Below are 16,639 nucleotides of genomic sequence, written 5' to 3'. Positions count from 1 at the left end.
CTTCAAGCGCCACAGACCGAAATCATTCACTCCGATGAACTTTTCAATCTCATACTTTGTTGAAGGCATCTTCTCCACGCTCACCGCACCAATTTGTTGTGAATTCAATGCCACGAACAAAGTATAAAATAAGGGATGAATAAAGGACAAGGAAGAAGAGGAGAACACAAATATTGGTTATAACTGTTATTCTTTTACTTTCTCTTAAAACAAGATTACAAGTTTACAAGAATAACAAATAACCTTTCTCACCCTAAATTAGGATTTGCAGATTGGCAATGATGAGAGACTAGTATGCTATTTATAATAAAACCTAACATACTAACTAATGAGCTTTTTCCACAAGGCCCATTACACAAGCCAACTTAATAAACAAGCTAACTTAACAAATTAGGGTTTAAACACTAAAACCTAATTTGAAAATTTCTTTAGCCACCTCCCTATGGGGGTCACCCCCAGCGAAAATCCCAAAATACCCCTGCTTCGGAAATGAACTTCCCAAGCGCTTTTTTTTAAAAAAATTTCCTTAATTCGGAAGTTCATTTCCGAAAACAGCATTTCGGAAGTGCACTTCCGAAATACTGCGATTTCTGCAGATTTATCAAAACACTCCCCCTCCCCCAATCAATCATTTACCCTAAATCAAAACAAAAAGTGGCAAAGGCGAAAATTTGTGCAAACAGAATTCCAAAGCTGCATTAAGGCTCCAATCACACTGCTAAACAACATTCAAAAGCCCTCAATCCTAACACTTTGTAAGTTTTGAAATTTTTAGATCTATTATTCAAATGCATGTTATTTAGGGTTTTAATTGCATAAATGATATATGGTTAGGTTGTTAGTAGTATTTAGGTTGTTTAGAAGCATTTTGATTTGGTTTGAAGGTTGGTTTAGGGGTCTGCCACGGAAGTTGCAGAAAAGTGCATCGCAGGGGTGTTTCGGAAGTTCATTTCCGAAAACACCTCCATCCCAGTTTTCGGAAATGAACTTCCGAATTGTATCAGAAGTTCAAATTTTTTAGTTTTTTATTTTGTCTCGCATATTAATCAATTTCAATTGTTTACAGGAACATGTCAGGCAACCAACCAGCATGCAGGACTGGCGCTAAGGGAAGAAAGGGTTCTTCAAAGAAGGAGGTGAAAGAGGTGAAAGAGGTGAAGGAGGTGAAGGAGAAGAAGAAGCTTTTGACTGGTTCTGCTTCTCAGCCTTCAGGCGTGATCAACGCTGATGGTTCTGATACTGAGTGGGATGAGGATTGGTATAATTATCTTCATTCGGAGGAGTTCGCTCGTCGGGAAGAATAACGTGTTTTTATTTTGTTTGATGTGTATTTTGTAACGCTCGTCGAGCAGAATAACATGCTTTTGTCTTGTTTGACGTGTCTTGTTTTGTTCTGATTTCGGCTTCTATCGAACAGTGTTTTTGTATTGGATTTATCATCTTAGTTTTTGGAAGTGGTAACCGGGGCCGGAACATATGACGGAGGAGGTGGATGTCCGGAGGAAGAAGAACCGGAGGTACGTCCACCGCGAGACAAAGGAGCCAATCAATGTAAGCTATAGTTTATCATTATCATCTGGGGACGTCATTTCTAAAAAATCAAGATTAAAAATAATAAGATTTTTTTCCCAATTTTTTGTAATGACGTCCCCTGATGATAATGATAAACTATAGCTTACATTGATTGGCTCCTTTGTCTCGCGGTGGACGTACCTCCGGTTCTTCTTCCTCCGGACATCCACCTCCTCCGTCATATGTTCCGGCCCGGGTTACCACTTCCAAAAACTAAGATGATAATATTATCGTTGTAATCTTCACCCGATTAAATAAAGCGAATTGTAACTTTAATTTTCGTTGGAAGTCTTTTTTTCTCCCCACCACTCTCTCATCCCCACCTACCCGTGTTCAACAATATGTAACTTTAATTTTATGTAATATTATCGTTGTAATCTTCACCCGATTAAATAAAGCGAATTGTTGTTGTTTTTCATTTTATTCTGTCTAGACATATTTTCGGAAGTTCATTTCCGAATTCCCAAGGGGGGGTGCCTTCGGAGATGAATTTCCGAAACACCACATTTTCTGAAAAGTAACTTTATTTCGGAGATGCATCTCCGAAATCAATATTTTATATTAAAAAAAACACGTTTTCGGAGATACATTTCCGAAAACACCTTTTTTAAGAAAAAAAGTACAGTTTCGGAAATGAACTTCCGAAACAAGGGGTATTGTGGTAAATTCACCGGAGGTGGCCAAGAAGGTTGGGAGGTGGGTGGAGAAATTCTCCCTAATTTAACATGCTAACAACCCTAGCATCTTCAACACAAGCATGTGAACAACCTTCGACTTCATGCTTAACCCTGTCGAACCAAGAAACTACCCTTCAGTTATACTAGAGTTCGATCCAATATCTCACACATTTCTTTGAGTGTTGTTTAGTCAATTAAATATTTTCTTTTTAACACACAAACGTCCCAAATTTAGATTCCCAAGCCTTTCCACCTCTAGTTTACATATATCTTATGATAAAATATTATGATATATTTTAATAAATATAGTCAATGTCACTTAACTTACTAAGTCTTAGTTGTTGTTAATTATTTCTGAAAGGAGTAAAGAAAAGGGATTGCCTTAACTCATTTTCAACGACTTTACCCAACTAATTAATGAAAGCATCTATTATAATTATTGTCTTTTTATATTGAAAAATTTGATCTTCATACACTCGTTGACGACGTTAGTATTACTACTGCATTTCGTGTTGGCGTGCTTGCTTATACCCTAGTGAAACTGTTTGAGACGCTACTTCACGCTACTCCGACTATACTTCATTTCCTCAAACTAAATATGGTTGAGGTCTTTATACATATTCTCAATTTTGTTGTAGTCCCTCTAAAATTTTCCTTCAAATAATGGTTCTTATAAACGTTTTTGTCCATATATTTGGTCCATCCCATTAAAATGACTTAACGGTCTCCTAAATGAATGGTCAAAGGCCATATTTTTTGACACGTGAAGAATACACGTTGGATTCTTTTTTAAAAATATATAATTTTCTTAATATATTTGTAGAGAAACCTGATTTAATTTGTTGGATTCTGGCAACCACGTTGAAGCCACTTTCCATCCAAGAATTCTATATCTTTAAGATTAGAGATGTGTAGACAATTTGAACTGATCCATAAACTGCAGCTGATGCAGGATTATAACCTCTTGCGGAAAAGTACTAGCAATCCCAAGCCAACGCGCATCAATGTTGAGGATGCCCTGTTATAGTAATATAATTTGGCTTTAAAATGAATAGAAATGACATGCAACAATATTCATAGCACTAAGTTAGCCATCAATCTAATTGATATCTTCTTAAAAGATACTCACAGCCATGTTGCCTTGGAGTTTGCATCATTTGGTTGCATCATAAGGAATACAAACACTTTCTTGCAAAGCTCTTTGGAATAATCCTTCATTAAGCAGGAAATTATATGTAAGTGGTACACAACCGAGAAAGAAAGAGGTAATCCAAAACAGATTGAGAAAACACATACAATTGTAGTGTCTCTAGCTTTGTAATTTCCTCTCTTAGAATCTCCATCTTCTCGAAATCTGCCATATGAATAAAAATATCTTATTTGACATAACAATCAATCCCATAAATAATCTAATGAGGATCGAAAGCAACAAAGAAACATAATGGATTTAAATTTAATGCAGAATATATGATGACTTCGAGACAGTACGTGTTATTGACATGAATATATAATAGGAAAGCGGAGAATTTCTCTAAAGTCATGTATAACATATTGCTAACTAATTAATCAAATTAAGAAGAAAAAAATTATTGGTTCTTTTTGGTTTGCAGCATCTTGATTCTATCTTTAAAGGGGAACTACATAGTTTACATGGTTAGAATTAAGGTCAAAATCAATTAATATCCAATAGAGATTATAGGATTAGATTTGAGGGAGAACAAAAGCTACAAGTGTAAAACTACTATTTATGTTTGCTTACCCGTTTTCTGAGCGTCAACACCAACCAACCCAAGGAAAAGGTCCAAATGCTCTCTCATATTCTACATAACTTTCACTTTAAAGAATTTGCAAGGCAACATCTTTTTCTACATAATTCACAAAACCTGAAATGCATTGCAAATTTGCAAAAAGGTTTTGAACGCCAACCTGGATTAGGAAGAAAATGTTATCCATAAACATGTGAAATTAAAAATATTTATTGATGACATTTATAACAAGAAACAAGTATTTTGGCGACTCACCTATTGATGTAATACTCATTAGATGATTTCTCCGTTTATAAAAATGGAGGGAATGTGAGAAATCTTACGCCACTCTTTCCCTTTCTTCCTCTCCAAATTTGCTTCCAACAACGGACAATAAGCGATACACAGTTCTTTAAGAGAGCAAGGCAATTCCCCCTTTTCCGGCAACGACTTGAGCTTTGGAGCGCCACAAATCCCAAGCATATGAAGAGAGGTGAGATGTTGAAGCCACTTCCCATTCAAGCATTCTATATCTTCAAGATCACAGATCCATAAGGAAACGAGATTAGTGGGTAGAAACGGAACTTGCTTTTTCATCATCCCCTTCACAATATCATCACCCTGAATATCCAGCTCTGAAGGAGAAGTGTGATGTTCCCATGTTGTATTCCACAAAAACCCTCCAACTTTGCCAACCACCAATTCCCATAAATTGTTAGGCAAATCATCTATGGAAAACGATTGCAGATTTGGAAGGTCAAGAATTTTCATTTTTTGAAGGCTAGTTAAAGTCTTTATTGATTCAGGTAGAAAACGTAACTTCTTACAGTCCCATAAACTTAAATAAGTGAGATTAGGAATGGGTAACCCATTTAGGGAAACTGACTCCAGTTCACCGCAAGCCGTTATATAGATCTCTCTAAGAAACACTAGATTTCGTTCCAATGCATCTTCTGCTATTGATATGGATTTTAAATGTTTACAACCGAAAATACATAGACTTTCGAGGACAGGGAGAGAGCCCAATTTAAATGATGTCATTGTATTACAACTATTGGATATACTCAAATCCTCGAGTGATGAGTAATTATGAAAAGATTCATGAGAAAAGAACTCCAGGTTCTCGCAGTAATCGATAGAGAGAGATCGTAAGGTTTTGGGAAGACCGTCTATATCGGAAAGGATGTTAGAGATGGAATTATGTATAAGGTCAACTTTTGAAGAGAATTGAGACAAATCACCAATTGGCTGAATACGTCACATGGTGGGTTTGTAATAGAATGTCTTGACCCCATCAATACGGGACAATCCCTTAAGTTAAGGTTGGCAAGTGAAGGAAGATTGTTGGGTGTCATCCCTTCAAGTTCGGGACAATTTTCAAGTGACAAACTTTCAAGCTTAGGAAGGTTGCCAGGTATGTTTTCTTTCAGTTTTGGACAATAGCTTAGAGACAAACGTATAAGACTAGGAAACTCTATACATGTACCTCCAATCAACTCCCATTCCTCCCACTCTGGCATATCTTTAATGCTTAGAGTCTTTAAAGAGATAAATGGTTGAAATGAAGGAGAACCACTTCCATAAAACAAGGTATCAACACTCTTTACTGATTGCATGTCCCTAATAAAGAGTTCTTTAAGATTACCTAGTAGTCCGAGGGATGGCAGTCTTGAACAATTTTTACACCCCGAGATCCTCAAACACACCAGGTTTTTGAATAGAGGATCTCCCAACCAATTTGATAAGTTCTCTCCACCATACCCCGAGATGGTCAGTCTCTTCAAATTTGTCGACGGACGCAACCGTTCTAGTACAACACTTTGTATAAGTGAGTTTAAAGGAGCAGTGTCAGTCCATCCTAGTTCCAATTTGTTAATTTCTTTTTTCATCTCCAAGTTTGCGTGAAAAGCATGGGATGGGTCAATTACATTTTCAAGTTGTGAGATGGAAAGGCTTCCCCGTAGATGGGGATATTTTCCAAGATCTCCAATCTTCAATCCAGCGTCCTCAACGCTACTCACAATAAAGTCAGACAATATATGTAGATTTTTTAATTTGGACATTTGTGCCGTCATTTTCTTCAATTTAGTGCCTTTGATGTTAAGGTGGCGTAGTTTCACCAATTTCCCCATGTCCTTTGGCAATTCAGTGAGTTCCTCACATCTTGATAACAACAACGTCTGCAAATTGTAAAGCTTGCATGTTTCTGAAGGCAAACTTTTAATTCGAGTTCTAGAGAGATTCAAGTATCGCAGATAGATCAATTTTCCAATAGATTTGGGCAATTCAGTGATATTTTCGAAGTGTGAAAATGACAACACATGTAATTGAGTCATTGTCGACAACAAGTCAGAAAATAACTTCGACAACACGGAATTAGAATACATCCGTGAAACTTGCAATGACATGGGTAGAAAGGTTCGTAGACCTTTTAACCCATGCAATAGATCAAATTTATCTGATGAGTTATATTCTAATCTATCATATGACAAATGACGCACCCTTTCATCTACTCTTTCATCTGGCTCATGTTTGTCCAACCTAATGCAATATGGAGATGAAACTGTCATAGCTAAATCATTGATGAGGTCGTGCATTTCAAAGCATACTTTTTCATCGCCAATGAACTCTTTTGATTCATCATCAATAGGCCATTGAAGTATCAGAGACCTCGAAACTAGTTCATCAAAGTATTCTTCAGCTATTTTTTCCCAACTTTTCTCACTATTCGGCTGAGGTATTAAGCCTTCTGCTATCCACAACTGAACCAACATCTTTTTCCTTAAGATTGAGTTCTTTGGAAATATCGAACAATAAGCAAAGCATCCTTTTAAAAAAGTTGGAAGATAATGATAGCTCAATAGTAGAGCATCATTTGTGTGTTTCCAAATACTATTGTCTAACACACCCCTCCAATGATCTTCTGACAATTTGTTGCGAAGAATACCCCCCAATGTTATTGTAGCTAATGGTAAACCACCACACTTTTCGGCAATTTTTCTACCAATTTTTTCTAGTTTGGAATATTCGGGATGTTGTTGGTAGTTTGTTTCTACAAATGCATGTCTAGATAGTAAAGACCATGAATCATCAATTTTCAAAGATCTTAAATGGTGGACATAGAGAGATTTTAGCCTAGGTAGTGCAACTCTTCCATCTCGAGTTGTGATTATGATCTTACTTCCTATTTGTCCAACATTAAAGATATCACTTAGACTATTCCAACCAACATAGTTTTCATCTGCATGCCATATATCATCTAATACTAGTAAAAACTTTGTGTTACTTAAAGTTTGTTGCAATTGTACTTGAAGTTTAGAAAAGTTAGTCTCTGTAATTGTTCCTGAAGTGACAGATTCAAGAATGATTTTAGTGACAGTGACACCATTAAAATCTTTTGGAATATGTGACCACCCTCTCACCTTAAATTTCGTCTCCACCTCACGGTCATTATAAAGGAGTTTAGCTAATGTTGATTTTCCTAACCCTCCCATACCCACAATGGAAATGACTGCTATTTTATTTTCACTATCACAACCATCCTCTGACAGCAAAAACTCTTTAAGTTTCTTTTTGTCATCATCTCTACCTTTAATATCAGATTCATCTACCAAAGTAGGACTTGTAGGAGTTACATTCCAAACAGAGTTGGAAACACCTACTTTCAATCCAAGATTTTGGTTTCTTAAATGTTCTAATCTTCCAAATAATTCATGCAGTTTAGAATTGATCTTTTTATGAAACCTTTTAAAAGGAGAAGAAAGTTTTGTAAGAACCTCGTCAGCTTCCACTTGGCGCCTTAAAGCCTCAGTGTTGATTTCGTCAAACAAATCGTCAACTTGAAAGACAGCATCTTGCAGCATAATCAGCCACTCCTTGACTGCAGGATCAGTGATTTGTTTGGTTTCAGCATCATGAAGTACAGATTGAAGACTCAGCAGTGTTATCTTCAGCTTTTCCAACAGAACATCGTCAAGCTTGGTCCTCCGAAAGAAATCAAGAAACTCACCAGAAACAACCTTTTTCACCAACATCTCCATGGAAGCTGAAAGAAGTGCTCCTCCAACAATAGTCGCCATAACTTAGTTCTACAGAGTAAGAATAGTAAGAGAAATTGGTGTAGAAATGAAATGCAAGAAAAAGCAACAATTATTAATGATGAAACATAAAGAAGAAAAAGGCAGAATTAGTGGAGGAATGACTGTATCCACTACTTCAATTTCCTATTGATAGTCAAGCAACTTCCTTTTCTTTTTTTATTTGGAACATATTAAAGTTAGCTAGCAATCATTTCGATTCTATATAAACAGACTAGTGATACGTTAGTATTCAAAATTAATACACTGCAACGATTATTTTGAAATATTAGAAACAATAAACAATTGAAATAGAGTTCATATAAGATAAAACAAATGAAAACATTAAAAAGATACATATTTTTTTAAAATAAAATACAACATCATAATAATGTTTAAAGAGTGATTATAAGTTTATAACACCAAATCAAATTCCAGCTGTTGTTGTATGTCTTTTCCGTAGTAGTGAACATAGTTAAAATGATTGAATTTCTAAAAGTTAAAATACTTTAATATAAAAAAGTTATCCAAGCCAAATGTTTGTCCGACCTCTATATTAAGATAAATAATTGGTAGAGTTATACTAGTAGATGTGAGTTCCACATACAAAGTGGAAGTTAGAAGACCTATGTTAGTAGAGAAAGCCTTGAAGAAGGTTTTAAGTTAGACCTATGTTAGTAGACCATGTCCACCAGCTGCAATAGGGGTACACAGTTTATGCCAAGATACAGTCAAACTTGAGCGCATTTTCATTCTTCCATTTCTTTGTACAACTATTGCTGATTGCATCCACTCAATAAATGAGATACTATATTAGGATATGCGAGATTCTCACGGCCTCTCCTTTCACTCCAACTTACAGGAAGCAAAACTTACAGGAAGTCTGATTGCAACACTGAGAAGAGCTATTCTGTTTGTTCCAGCACGAAGGTTTAACTTGCCAATATGCATAGGTAGAACCTAGTTTTAATCATGTATATCTTTACTTTTAAAAATCAGGTAGAAATAGGTATAAACAGAATGCAAGTAAATTTACATACTAGAAAGTTGGCAATTGATGAAAACATGAACAACATGGCTTGTGGACGGAACAACGAGAGTCGGGAGCTCGCCTCCATGTAGAAAGGATAACCTATATCAACACTGAAGAAACATAGACATGAAATGATTTTCAAAAGCCTGTAATGAATGATAAGATTAAAGAAATCCAAGGGTAAAGATATTCAGGCTTACCTATTTGTATACCAAAGATAATCACTTGCATTTAGTGTTACATTTATTCGTTCCAAAAGACCAGGAAGTATTCACATGAGAAGCAAAAAAACGACAATGTCATGTTTGGATTTTTTTGGTTGCTCATCTTGAAAATTCAATGTGATATAGTAGGTCTAACCGACAAAACCTTCTAAATTAGTTACCAAAGCTTCAATAACTGAAAATTGGAGGGAAAAAGTCTTACCTTGAGTTGGCGAACTGAGTAAGCGCAACAACGATAATGACTAAGCGGAGAACAATTGGTGGAAACTGTGGTTCAGATGTTGAAAACATAATGAATGTTGCGAGAATTCAATAATTCAATAATTCACGAGAAACAATCTTTTTCACCAACATCTCCATCGCAGATGCAAGAAGTGCTCCTCCAACAATAGCCGCCATGACTTAGTTCAACAAAGTAAGATAGTAAGACTGGATGCAGAAAATGCAATGTAGAAGAAGGAAATGCAGCTTAACAAGAATTATTAAGTTGTTGCAACGTATAGAAGAAAAAGCTGCAATCAACATACATGTAAACAACAAATCCACATATACATGTAACAAAAAAAAAACTAGTTGGCATAGTCGGACCAATCAATATGAAGACTCTGTTCTAATTTTTAAAAAACGAGTCTAATTTAAAAATAAATAAAAAATAAGGGTGATGGTGCTGGCTGTAATGATCATTAGTATCAATGACTAATTTGGTTTCTTGTGTACTAGGTAATCCAAGGAATGAAGGTGATTGTTATAATGATCAGATGCTTGAGTTGAGGCTTCATTCACGATTACAAATATGGAACAGATTATCGAAGGTATTTGTGTCAAGATTCATGTCACTTGTTAAGGCCAACCGAATCCATAATGTACTGAAGCACAAGTTGGTAACAATCACGGCTGTGTCGAGCCATGCACCGCTGTGTTGGTAACAATCACGGCTGTGGCGAACGATGCACTTCTGTACGTCGTAACACAAAATGCATGCAAACCATTCACCTGCAAATATTAAGCCTCTCTAAAAAGAACAGTTTAGTCATCCAACTATACCCATCATGTGTTATACATAAAATAAGCCCTTGAAATAAAACAAAAGCTTCGCCTATAAAGACAGACATACCTAAAATTTGATCATTCTCCTTTTCTTAGTAATATGGACAAACTCCACACTCTAAGCAAATTTAATGCCAGCATGTTTACCAGTCCATACTATGAAAACACTCATTTTATGTGACATTTCCCTTGCTTCTCAAGATCAATGTTCACCAGAGAACTGCATTAATAAACAGTTAAACACACATGTTTGCCATTTCTTCATCCAAGTTTTCAGCCACATACTAATCATTTTGTTGTGATATACTTTTGGCAAACTCATGACATCATTACAGGTCAAGAAGAGAGTTCAAAATTCAATGTATTTTAAATTATTAGAACAACAATTCCAATTCAAAACTAAACAAATACGAAAAAAATACATAAAGAGAACACACGATATTTGATAACGAAGTTCGGCCAATTGTGCCTACGTCTCCGACTACAGAGCAGCTGCAGTTCCGTTTTATTAGTCATATTTATGTTTTACATGTTACATTTTACTACAGCAACTGAACTCAAGTAACCTATTCACTTATCAAAAAACAAAAATCAATAAAAAGGTGTTGCAATGTCTCCAACAAAACTAGGCAAAGTTGTTGCTATGATCAATTAAACTCTTGAGTCTTTCCTAGATGGCTCTCTTTTGTTCCTTGAAGGTGGCGGGGATGCTCCAATTCTGAATGCCTCTAATATAGGATGAATGTGTCTTGACTGATGTGGAGGATCTCCCAACAGATGTATGGAAATTTTCCGGATATCGGTCATTCAGATTTGTAGGGAAAATCATTGGACAGATCTACCTAACAGAAAAACAAATGGAGATATTGTGTAAAGTTTAATAGAACAAAGTAGTAACCAGAAACAAATAAAATTAAGAATGAATGAAATGAAACATATTTATTGATGACATTTATAACAGGAAACCCGGAAGATGTATTTTGGTGATTTACCTTGATGTAATAATTTATTTGAAAAGTTTGAAGTCTATATATATTGAGGGAATGTGAGAAATCTTACTCCACTCTTTCCCTTTCTTCCTCTGCAAATTTTCTTTCAACAATGGACACCATGTGATATGATGTTTTTTAAGAGAGGAAGGCAAATCCCCCTTTTCTGGCAACGACTTGAGCTTGGGTGAAAAAGAAATGTAAAGTTCATGGAGAGAGGTGAGATGTTGAAGCCACTTTCCATCCAAGCATTCTATATCTTCAAGATTATAGATATATAATGAAACAAGATTAGTGGGTAGAAACGGAACTCGGCTTTCCATCAGCCCCTTCACAAAATCATCACCCAAAATAGTCAGCTTTGAAAGAGAAGTGAGATGTTGCCAAGTTGTATCACACAAAATCCCTCCAACTTTGCTGACCGACTTTTCCCGCAAATTGTTAGGCAAATCACCAATGGAAAAGGATTGGAGATTTGGAAGCTCACGAATTTCCATTTGTTGAAGGCTAGTTAGAGTCTTTATTGATTCTGGTAGAGAACTTAACTTCTCGCAGTCCCGCAAACTTAAATAAGTGAGTTTAGGAATTGGCAACCCACTTAGAGAAACTAACTCCAGTTCATTGCAACTCCATATTGTGATGCTTCTTAGAAACACTAGATTTGGTTCCGATGCATCTTCTGCTATTGATATGGATTTTAAATGGTTACAATCGAAAATATATAATCTTTCGAGGACAGGGAGAGAGCCCAAGGTAAATGATGTCATTGAATTACAACTACCAGATATCTTCAATTCCTCCAGTGATGAGTAATTATGAAAAGATTCATGAGAAAAGAATTCCAGATTCTCACAGGAAATGATATAGAGAGATTGTAAGGTTTTGGGAAGACCGTCTATCGGAAAGGATGTTAGAGATGAAATTGCGTGTAAGGTCAACTTTTGAAGAGAATTGAGACAAATCACCAATTGGCTGAATACGTCACATGGTGGGTTTGTAATAGAATGTCTTGACCCCATCAATAAGGGACAATCCCCTAAGTTAAGGTTGGCAAGTGAAGGAAGATTGTTGGGTGTCATCCCTTCAAGTTCGGGACAATTTTCAAGTGACAAACTTTGAAGCTTAGGAAGGTTGCCAGGTATGTTTTCTTTCAGTTTCGGGCAGCGCTTTAGAGACAAACGTATAAGACTAGAAAACTCTATGGATGTACCTCCAATCAACTTCCATTCCTCCCATTCTGACATATCTTCAAAGATTAGAGTTTCTAAAGAGGTAAATGGTTGAAATGAAGAAGAACCACTTTCATAGAAGACAGTACCAACACTCTTAACTGATTGCATGTCACTAATAAAAAGTTCTTTAAGACTACCTAGTTGCCCTAGGGATGGCAGCCTTGAACATTTTTTACACCCTGAAATCCTTAAACACACCATGTTGCTAAATAAAGGATCATTCATCCAGTTTGGTAATTTGTCACCACCATATCCGGAGATGGTCAAATTCTTCAAATTTGTCAACGGACGCAATCGTTCCAATACAACACTATGTATTTGTGAGTTTGAAGGAGCACTGTAAGACCATCCTAGTTCCAACTTGTCAATTTCTTTTTTCATCTCCAAGTTTGCTTGGGAAGCATCGGATGGTTCAATTACATTTTCAAGTTGTGAGATGGAAAGGCTTCCCCGAAGATGGGGATATTTTCCAAGATCTTCAATCTTCAACCCAACATCCTCGACACTGCTCACAATAAAGTCCGACAATGTTTGTAGACTTTCTAATTTGGATATTTGAGCCGGCATTTTCTTCAGCTTAGTGCCAGTGATGTCAAGGTGGCGTAGTTTCAACAATTTCCCCATGTCTTTTGGTAATTCAGTGAGTTTCTCGCATCTTGACAATAACATCGTCTGCAAATTGTAAAGCTTGCAAGTTTCTGAAGGAAGCATTATAATCGAAGTATCGGAGAGATTCAAGTATCGCAAGTAAACCAAATTTCCAATAGAGTTGGGTAACTCTGTGATATTTCTATAGTTTGAAAGAGACAACACGTGTAATTGTGTCATTGTCGACAACAAGTCAGAAAATAACTTCGACGAAACAGAATTATCATAACCCCATCTATATTGCAACGGAATGGGTAGAAAAGTTCGTAGACCTTTTAATCCATACAATTTTTCAAATTTATCGTCTGAGTTATATTCAAATCTGTCGTATGTCAAGTATCGCACCTTTATATCTGGCTTATGTTTGTCCAACCTAGTGCAATATGGAGATGAAACTGCCATAGCTAAATCATTGATGAGATCGTGCATTTCAAAGCAAACTTCCTCATCACCAATGAACTCTTTTGACTCATCATCAATGGATCGTTGAAGTATTAGAGACCTCGACACTAGTTCATCAAAGTTTTCTTCAGCTACTTTTTCCAAACTTTTCTCACTATTCAGCTCTGGTATTATTAAGCATTCTGCAATCCACAACTGAATCACCATCTTTTTTCCAAAGATTAGGTTCTTTGGAAATATTGAACAATAAGCAAAGCATCCCTTTAAAGAAGTTGGAAGATAATGATAGCTCAATAGTAGAGCATCATTTGTGTGTTTCCAAATACTATTGTCTAACACACTCTTCCAATGATCTTCTGACAATTTCTTGCGAAGAACACCCCCCAATGTTATGAAGGATAGAAAAACACTTAGAAAGGGGGGGGGGGGTTTGAATAAGTGTGTCTTTAAAAACTTGACAGATAAAAATAAATTGCACGGTTATTTTTATCCTGGTTCGTTGTTAACTAAACTACTCCAGTCCACCCCCGCAGAGATGATTTACCTCAACTGAGGATTTAATCCACTAATCGCACGGATTACAATGGTTTTCCACTTAGTCAGCAACTAAGTCTTCCAGAGTCTTCTGATCACACACTGATCACTCCAGGAACAACTGCTTAGACACCCTCTAAGACTTTTCTAGAGTCTACTGATCCACACGATCACTCTAGTTACAACCTGCTTAGATAACTTCTAAGACTTCCTAGAGTATTCTGATCCACACGATCACTCTAGTTCCTTACAACTTAATGTAATCAATTCTAAGAGTTACAAATGCTTCTTAAAAGCTATAATCACAAACTGTGATATTTCTCTTAATCGTTTAAGCTTAATCTCACTAAAATATTACAACAGCAATGTAGTGAGCTTTGATGAAGATGAAGATTCTGAGTTTTGATTTGAACAGAGTTTCAGCAAGTTAATGTGAGTTGTTTTGGTGTAGAATCGTTAACCTTGCTTCTCATCAGAACTTCATATTTATAGGCGTTGGAGAAGATGACCGTTGAACGCATTTAATGCTTTGCGTGTTCCGTACAACATCGCATTTAATGTTTATACGCTTTTGTCAACTACCTCGAGCCTTGTTCACGCTGTGTCTACTGACGTAGCCTTTAGTAGCTTTTAACGTTCCTTTTGTCAGTCAGCGTAGCTTGCCACTTGTACTTCCTTCTGATCTGATGTTTGTGAATACAACGTTTGAATATCATCAGAGTCAAACAGCTTGGTGCAAAGCATCTTCTGATCTTCTGACCTTGAAGTGCTTCTGAGCGTGATACCATCAGAACTTCAGTGCTTCTGTTCTCTTGTTCTTCTGATGCTTCCATAGACCCATGTTCTGATTCTGCTTCGACCATCTTCTGATGTCTTGCCAGACCATGTTCTGATGTTGCATGCTGAACCCTTGAGACAAAGCTTCTGAGCGCTGAATTATGCGTACTCTTTATATATTTCCTGAAAAGGAAATTGCATTGGATTAGAGTACCATATTATCTTAAGCAAAATTCATATTATTGTTATCATCAAAACTAAGATAATTGATCAGAACAAATCTTGTTCTAACAATCTCCCCCTTTTTGGTGATGACAAAAACATATATAAATGATATGAATTTGCGATCAGAAAGAACAGACGGCAAAAGACAAATTACACAGCTATAGCATAAGCATATGAATATGTCTCCCCCTGAGATTAACAATCTCCCCCTGAGATAAATAATCTCCCCCTGAAATAAATACTCGAAGAACTTTAATAAAAGACTTCCCTGATTATTTCGGTAGAGACGATCATATAAGCTTTTGTCTTCAGAGAATTCATAGCTTCTGACTTCTGCTTCCATTTGACAGCTTCAGAACTAGAATTTCTTTAGATCCCTAGAACACTCACAGCTTCTGATTCCTGCTTCCATCTAGGACAGCTTCAGAACTTGAATTTCTTTGATCTTCTGAACATTCACAGCTTCTGACTTCTGCTTCCATCTAGGACAGCTTCAGAACTTGAATTTCTTTGATCTTCTGAACATTCACAGCTTCTGATTTCTGCTTCCATTTAGGACAGCTTCAGAACTTGAGTTTTCTGGATCTTTGGAATATTCACAGCTTCTGATTTCTGCTTCCCTCGGATAGCTTTAGAGCTTTGAATTTCTACCAACATCACTTCATGCTAGATTTGTATCAGAACATTGTTGAATGTACCAGAGCATCATCAGAGCATCTCTACATCCTGAAATGTTACAGAACAAAAACTAAACGACAAAAGTCAGCATGAACGAGTCAGAACATAAAATGTATATTAGAACACATTATATGTATCAGAGCCATATAGGCTAAAATAATGTATCAGAGCAAATAGAATTTTGTCAGATCAGATAAACAAATATGGATCAAATTCTATTGTCAGTGCTTCTGATTCCTGAAGCTTGATAGCACTCAGCTTGCTTCAGTTTCCATGAGTTTATTCTTTTTACAGAATAACACATCTTATGGTTTTGCTTCTTGTGTTTGCTTTGAAGATTCTCTTCACTTCTTTATACCTGCAAAACACTTAAACCATATAGAACTTGCAGTTCTTTTTTTTTTTGAAGAGTGGTATCCTTCCTTCCGTGCCGACTAATCCACCCGAGAGGAGTTTTTTAGGCTCCCCCACGTAGCCTCCGAAAGTTGGTCCTAGGCACCTTCGAACTCAGGACCTCAAGGGGAGCAAACCCTTGAGACCCAAGCATCCTCCCACTAGGCCAACCCTCTCGGGTTAGAACTTGCAGTTCTTGTTAGTAAATGTGTGGGAGCTTTACCCAGCAACTGATAGATTAATCAAATCATTTATCATTTATCTTCTCCCCCTTTTTGTCATAACATCAAAAAGAATATATCAAAAGATTCAGATGCATAAACAAGAGACAAATCACTGGAATGTAAAAACAAAGAAACTTTTCATTGATAATCAAAAGATATTACA

At 36.4% G+C, this 16,639-nt stretch overlaps 1 protein-coding gene and 1 pseudogene across 2 annotated transcripts; both read right to left on the bottom strand.

Moving 5' to 3' along the window:
- Window positions 1–1,783: 1,783 nt before the first annotated feature.
- On the bottom strand, window positions 1,784–8,900 carry LOC131593240 (putative disease resistance protein At3g14460; annotated as a pseudogene).
- A 48-nt stretch (window positions 8,901–8,948) lies between these two features.
- On the bottom strand, window positions 8,949–13,852 carry LOC131593241 (putative disease resistance RPP13-like protein 1). 2 transcript variants are annotated; one of them, XM_058865581.1, is made up of 3 exons: window positions 11,367–13,852; window positions 9,304–11,216; window positions 8,949–9,213 (listed from the first exon to the last, which is right to left on the bottom strand). In XM_058865581.1, the coding sequence occupies exon 1, from the start codon at window positions 13,850–13,852 to the stop codon at window positions 11,381–11,383; it is 2,472 nt and encodes an 823-aa protein (XP_058721564.1). In that variant the 3' UTR covers window positions 8,949–9,213; window positions 9,304–11,216; window positions 11,367–11,380. The 2 variants fall into 2 exon arrangements, with proteins under 2 accessions (XP_058721564.1, XP_058721565.1); XM_058865582.1 differs by having other exon boundaries at window positions 9,304–11,212.
- Between the last annotated feature and the right edge of the window lie 2,787 nt (window positions 13,853–16,639).

This window comes from Vicia villosa, linkage group LG3 (genome assembly GCF_029867415.1).
Source record: "Vicia villosa cultivar HV-30 ecotype Madison, WI linkage group LG3, Vvil1.0, whole genome shotgun sequence".
Lineage (NCBI taxonomy): Eukaryota > Viridiplantae > Streptophyta > Magnoliopsida > Fabales > Fabaceae > Vicia > Vicia villosa.
This window is presented reverse-complemented; position numbering and strand designations above follow the sequence as displayed.

Coding starts and splice junctions, on each gene's coding strand:
- LOC131593241 (XM_058865581.1), bottom strand. CDS start 13,852: ATGGTGATTCAGTTGTGGATTGCAGAATGCTTAATAATACCAGAGCTG.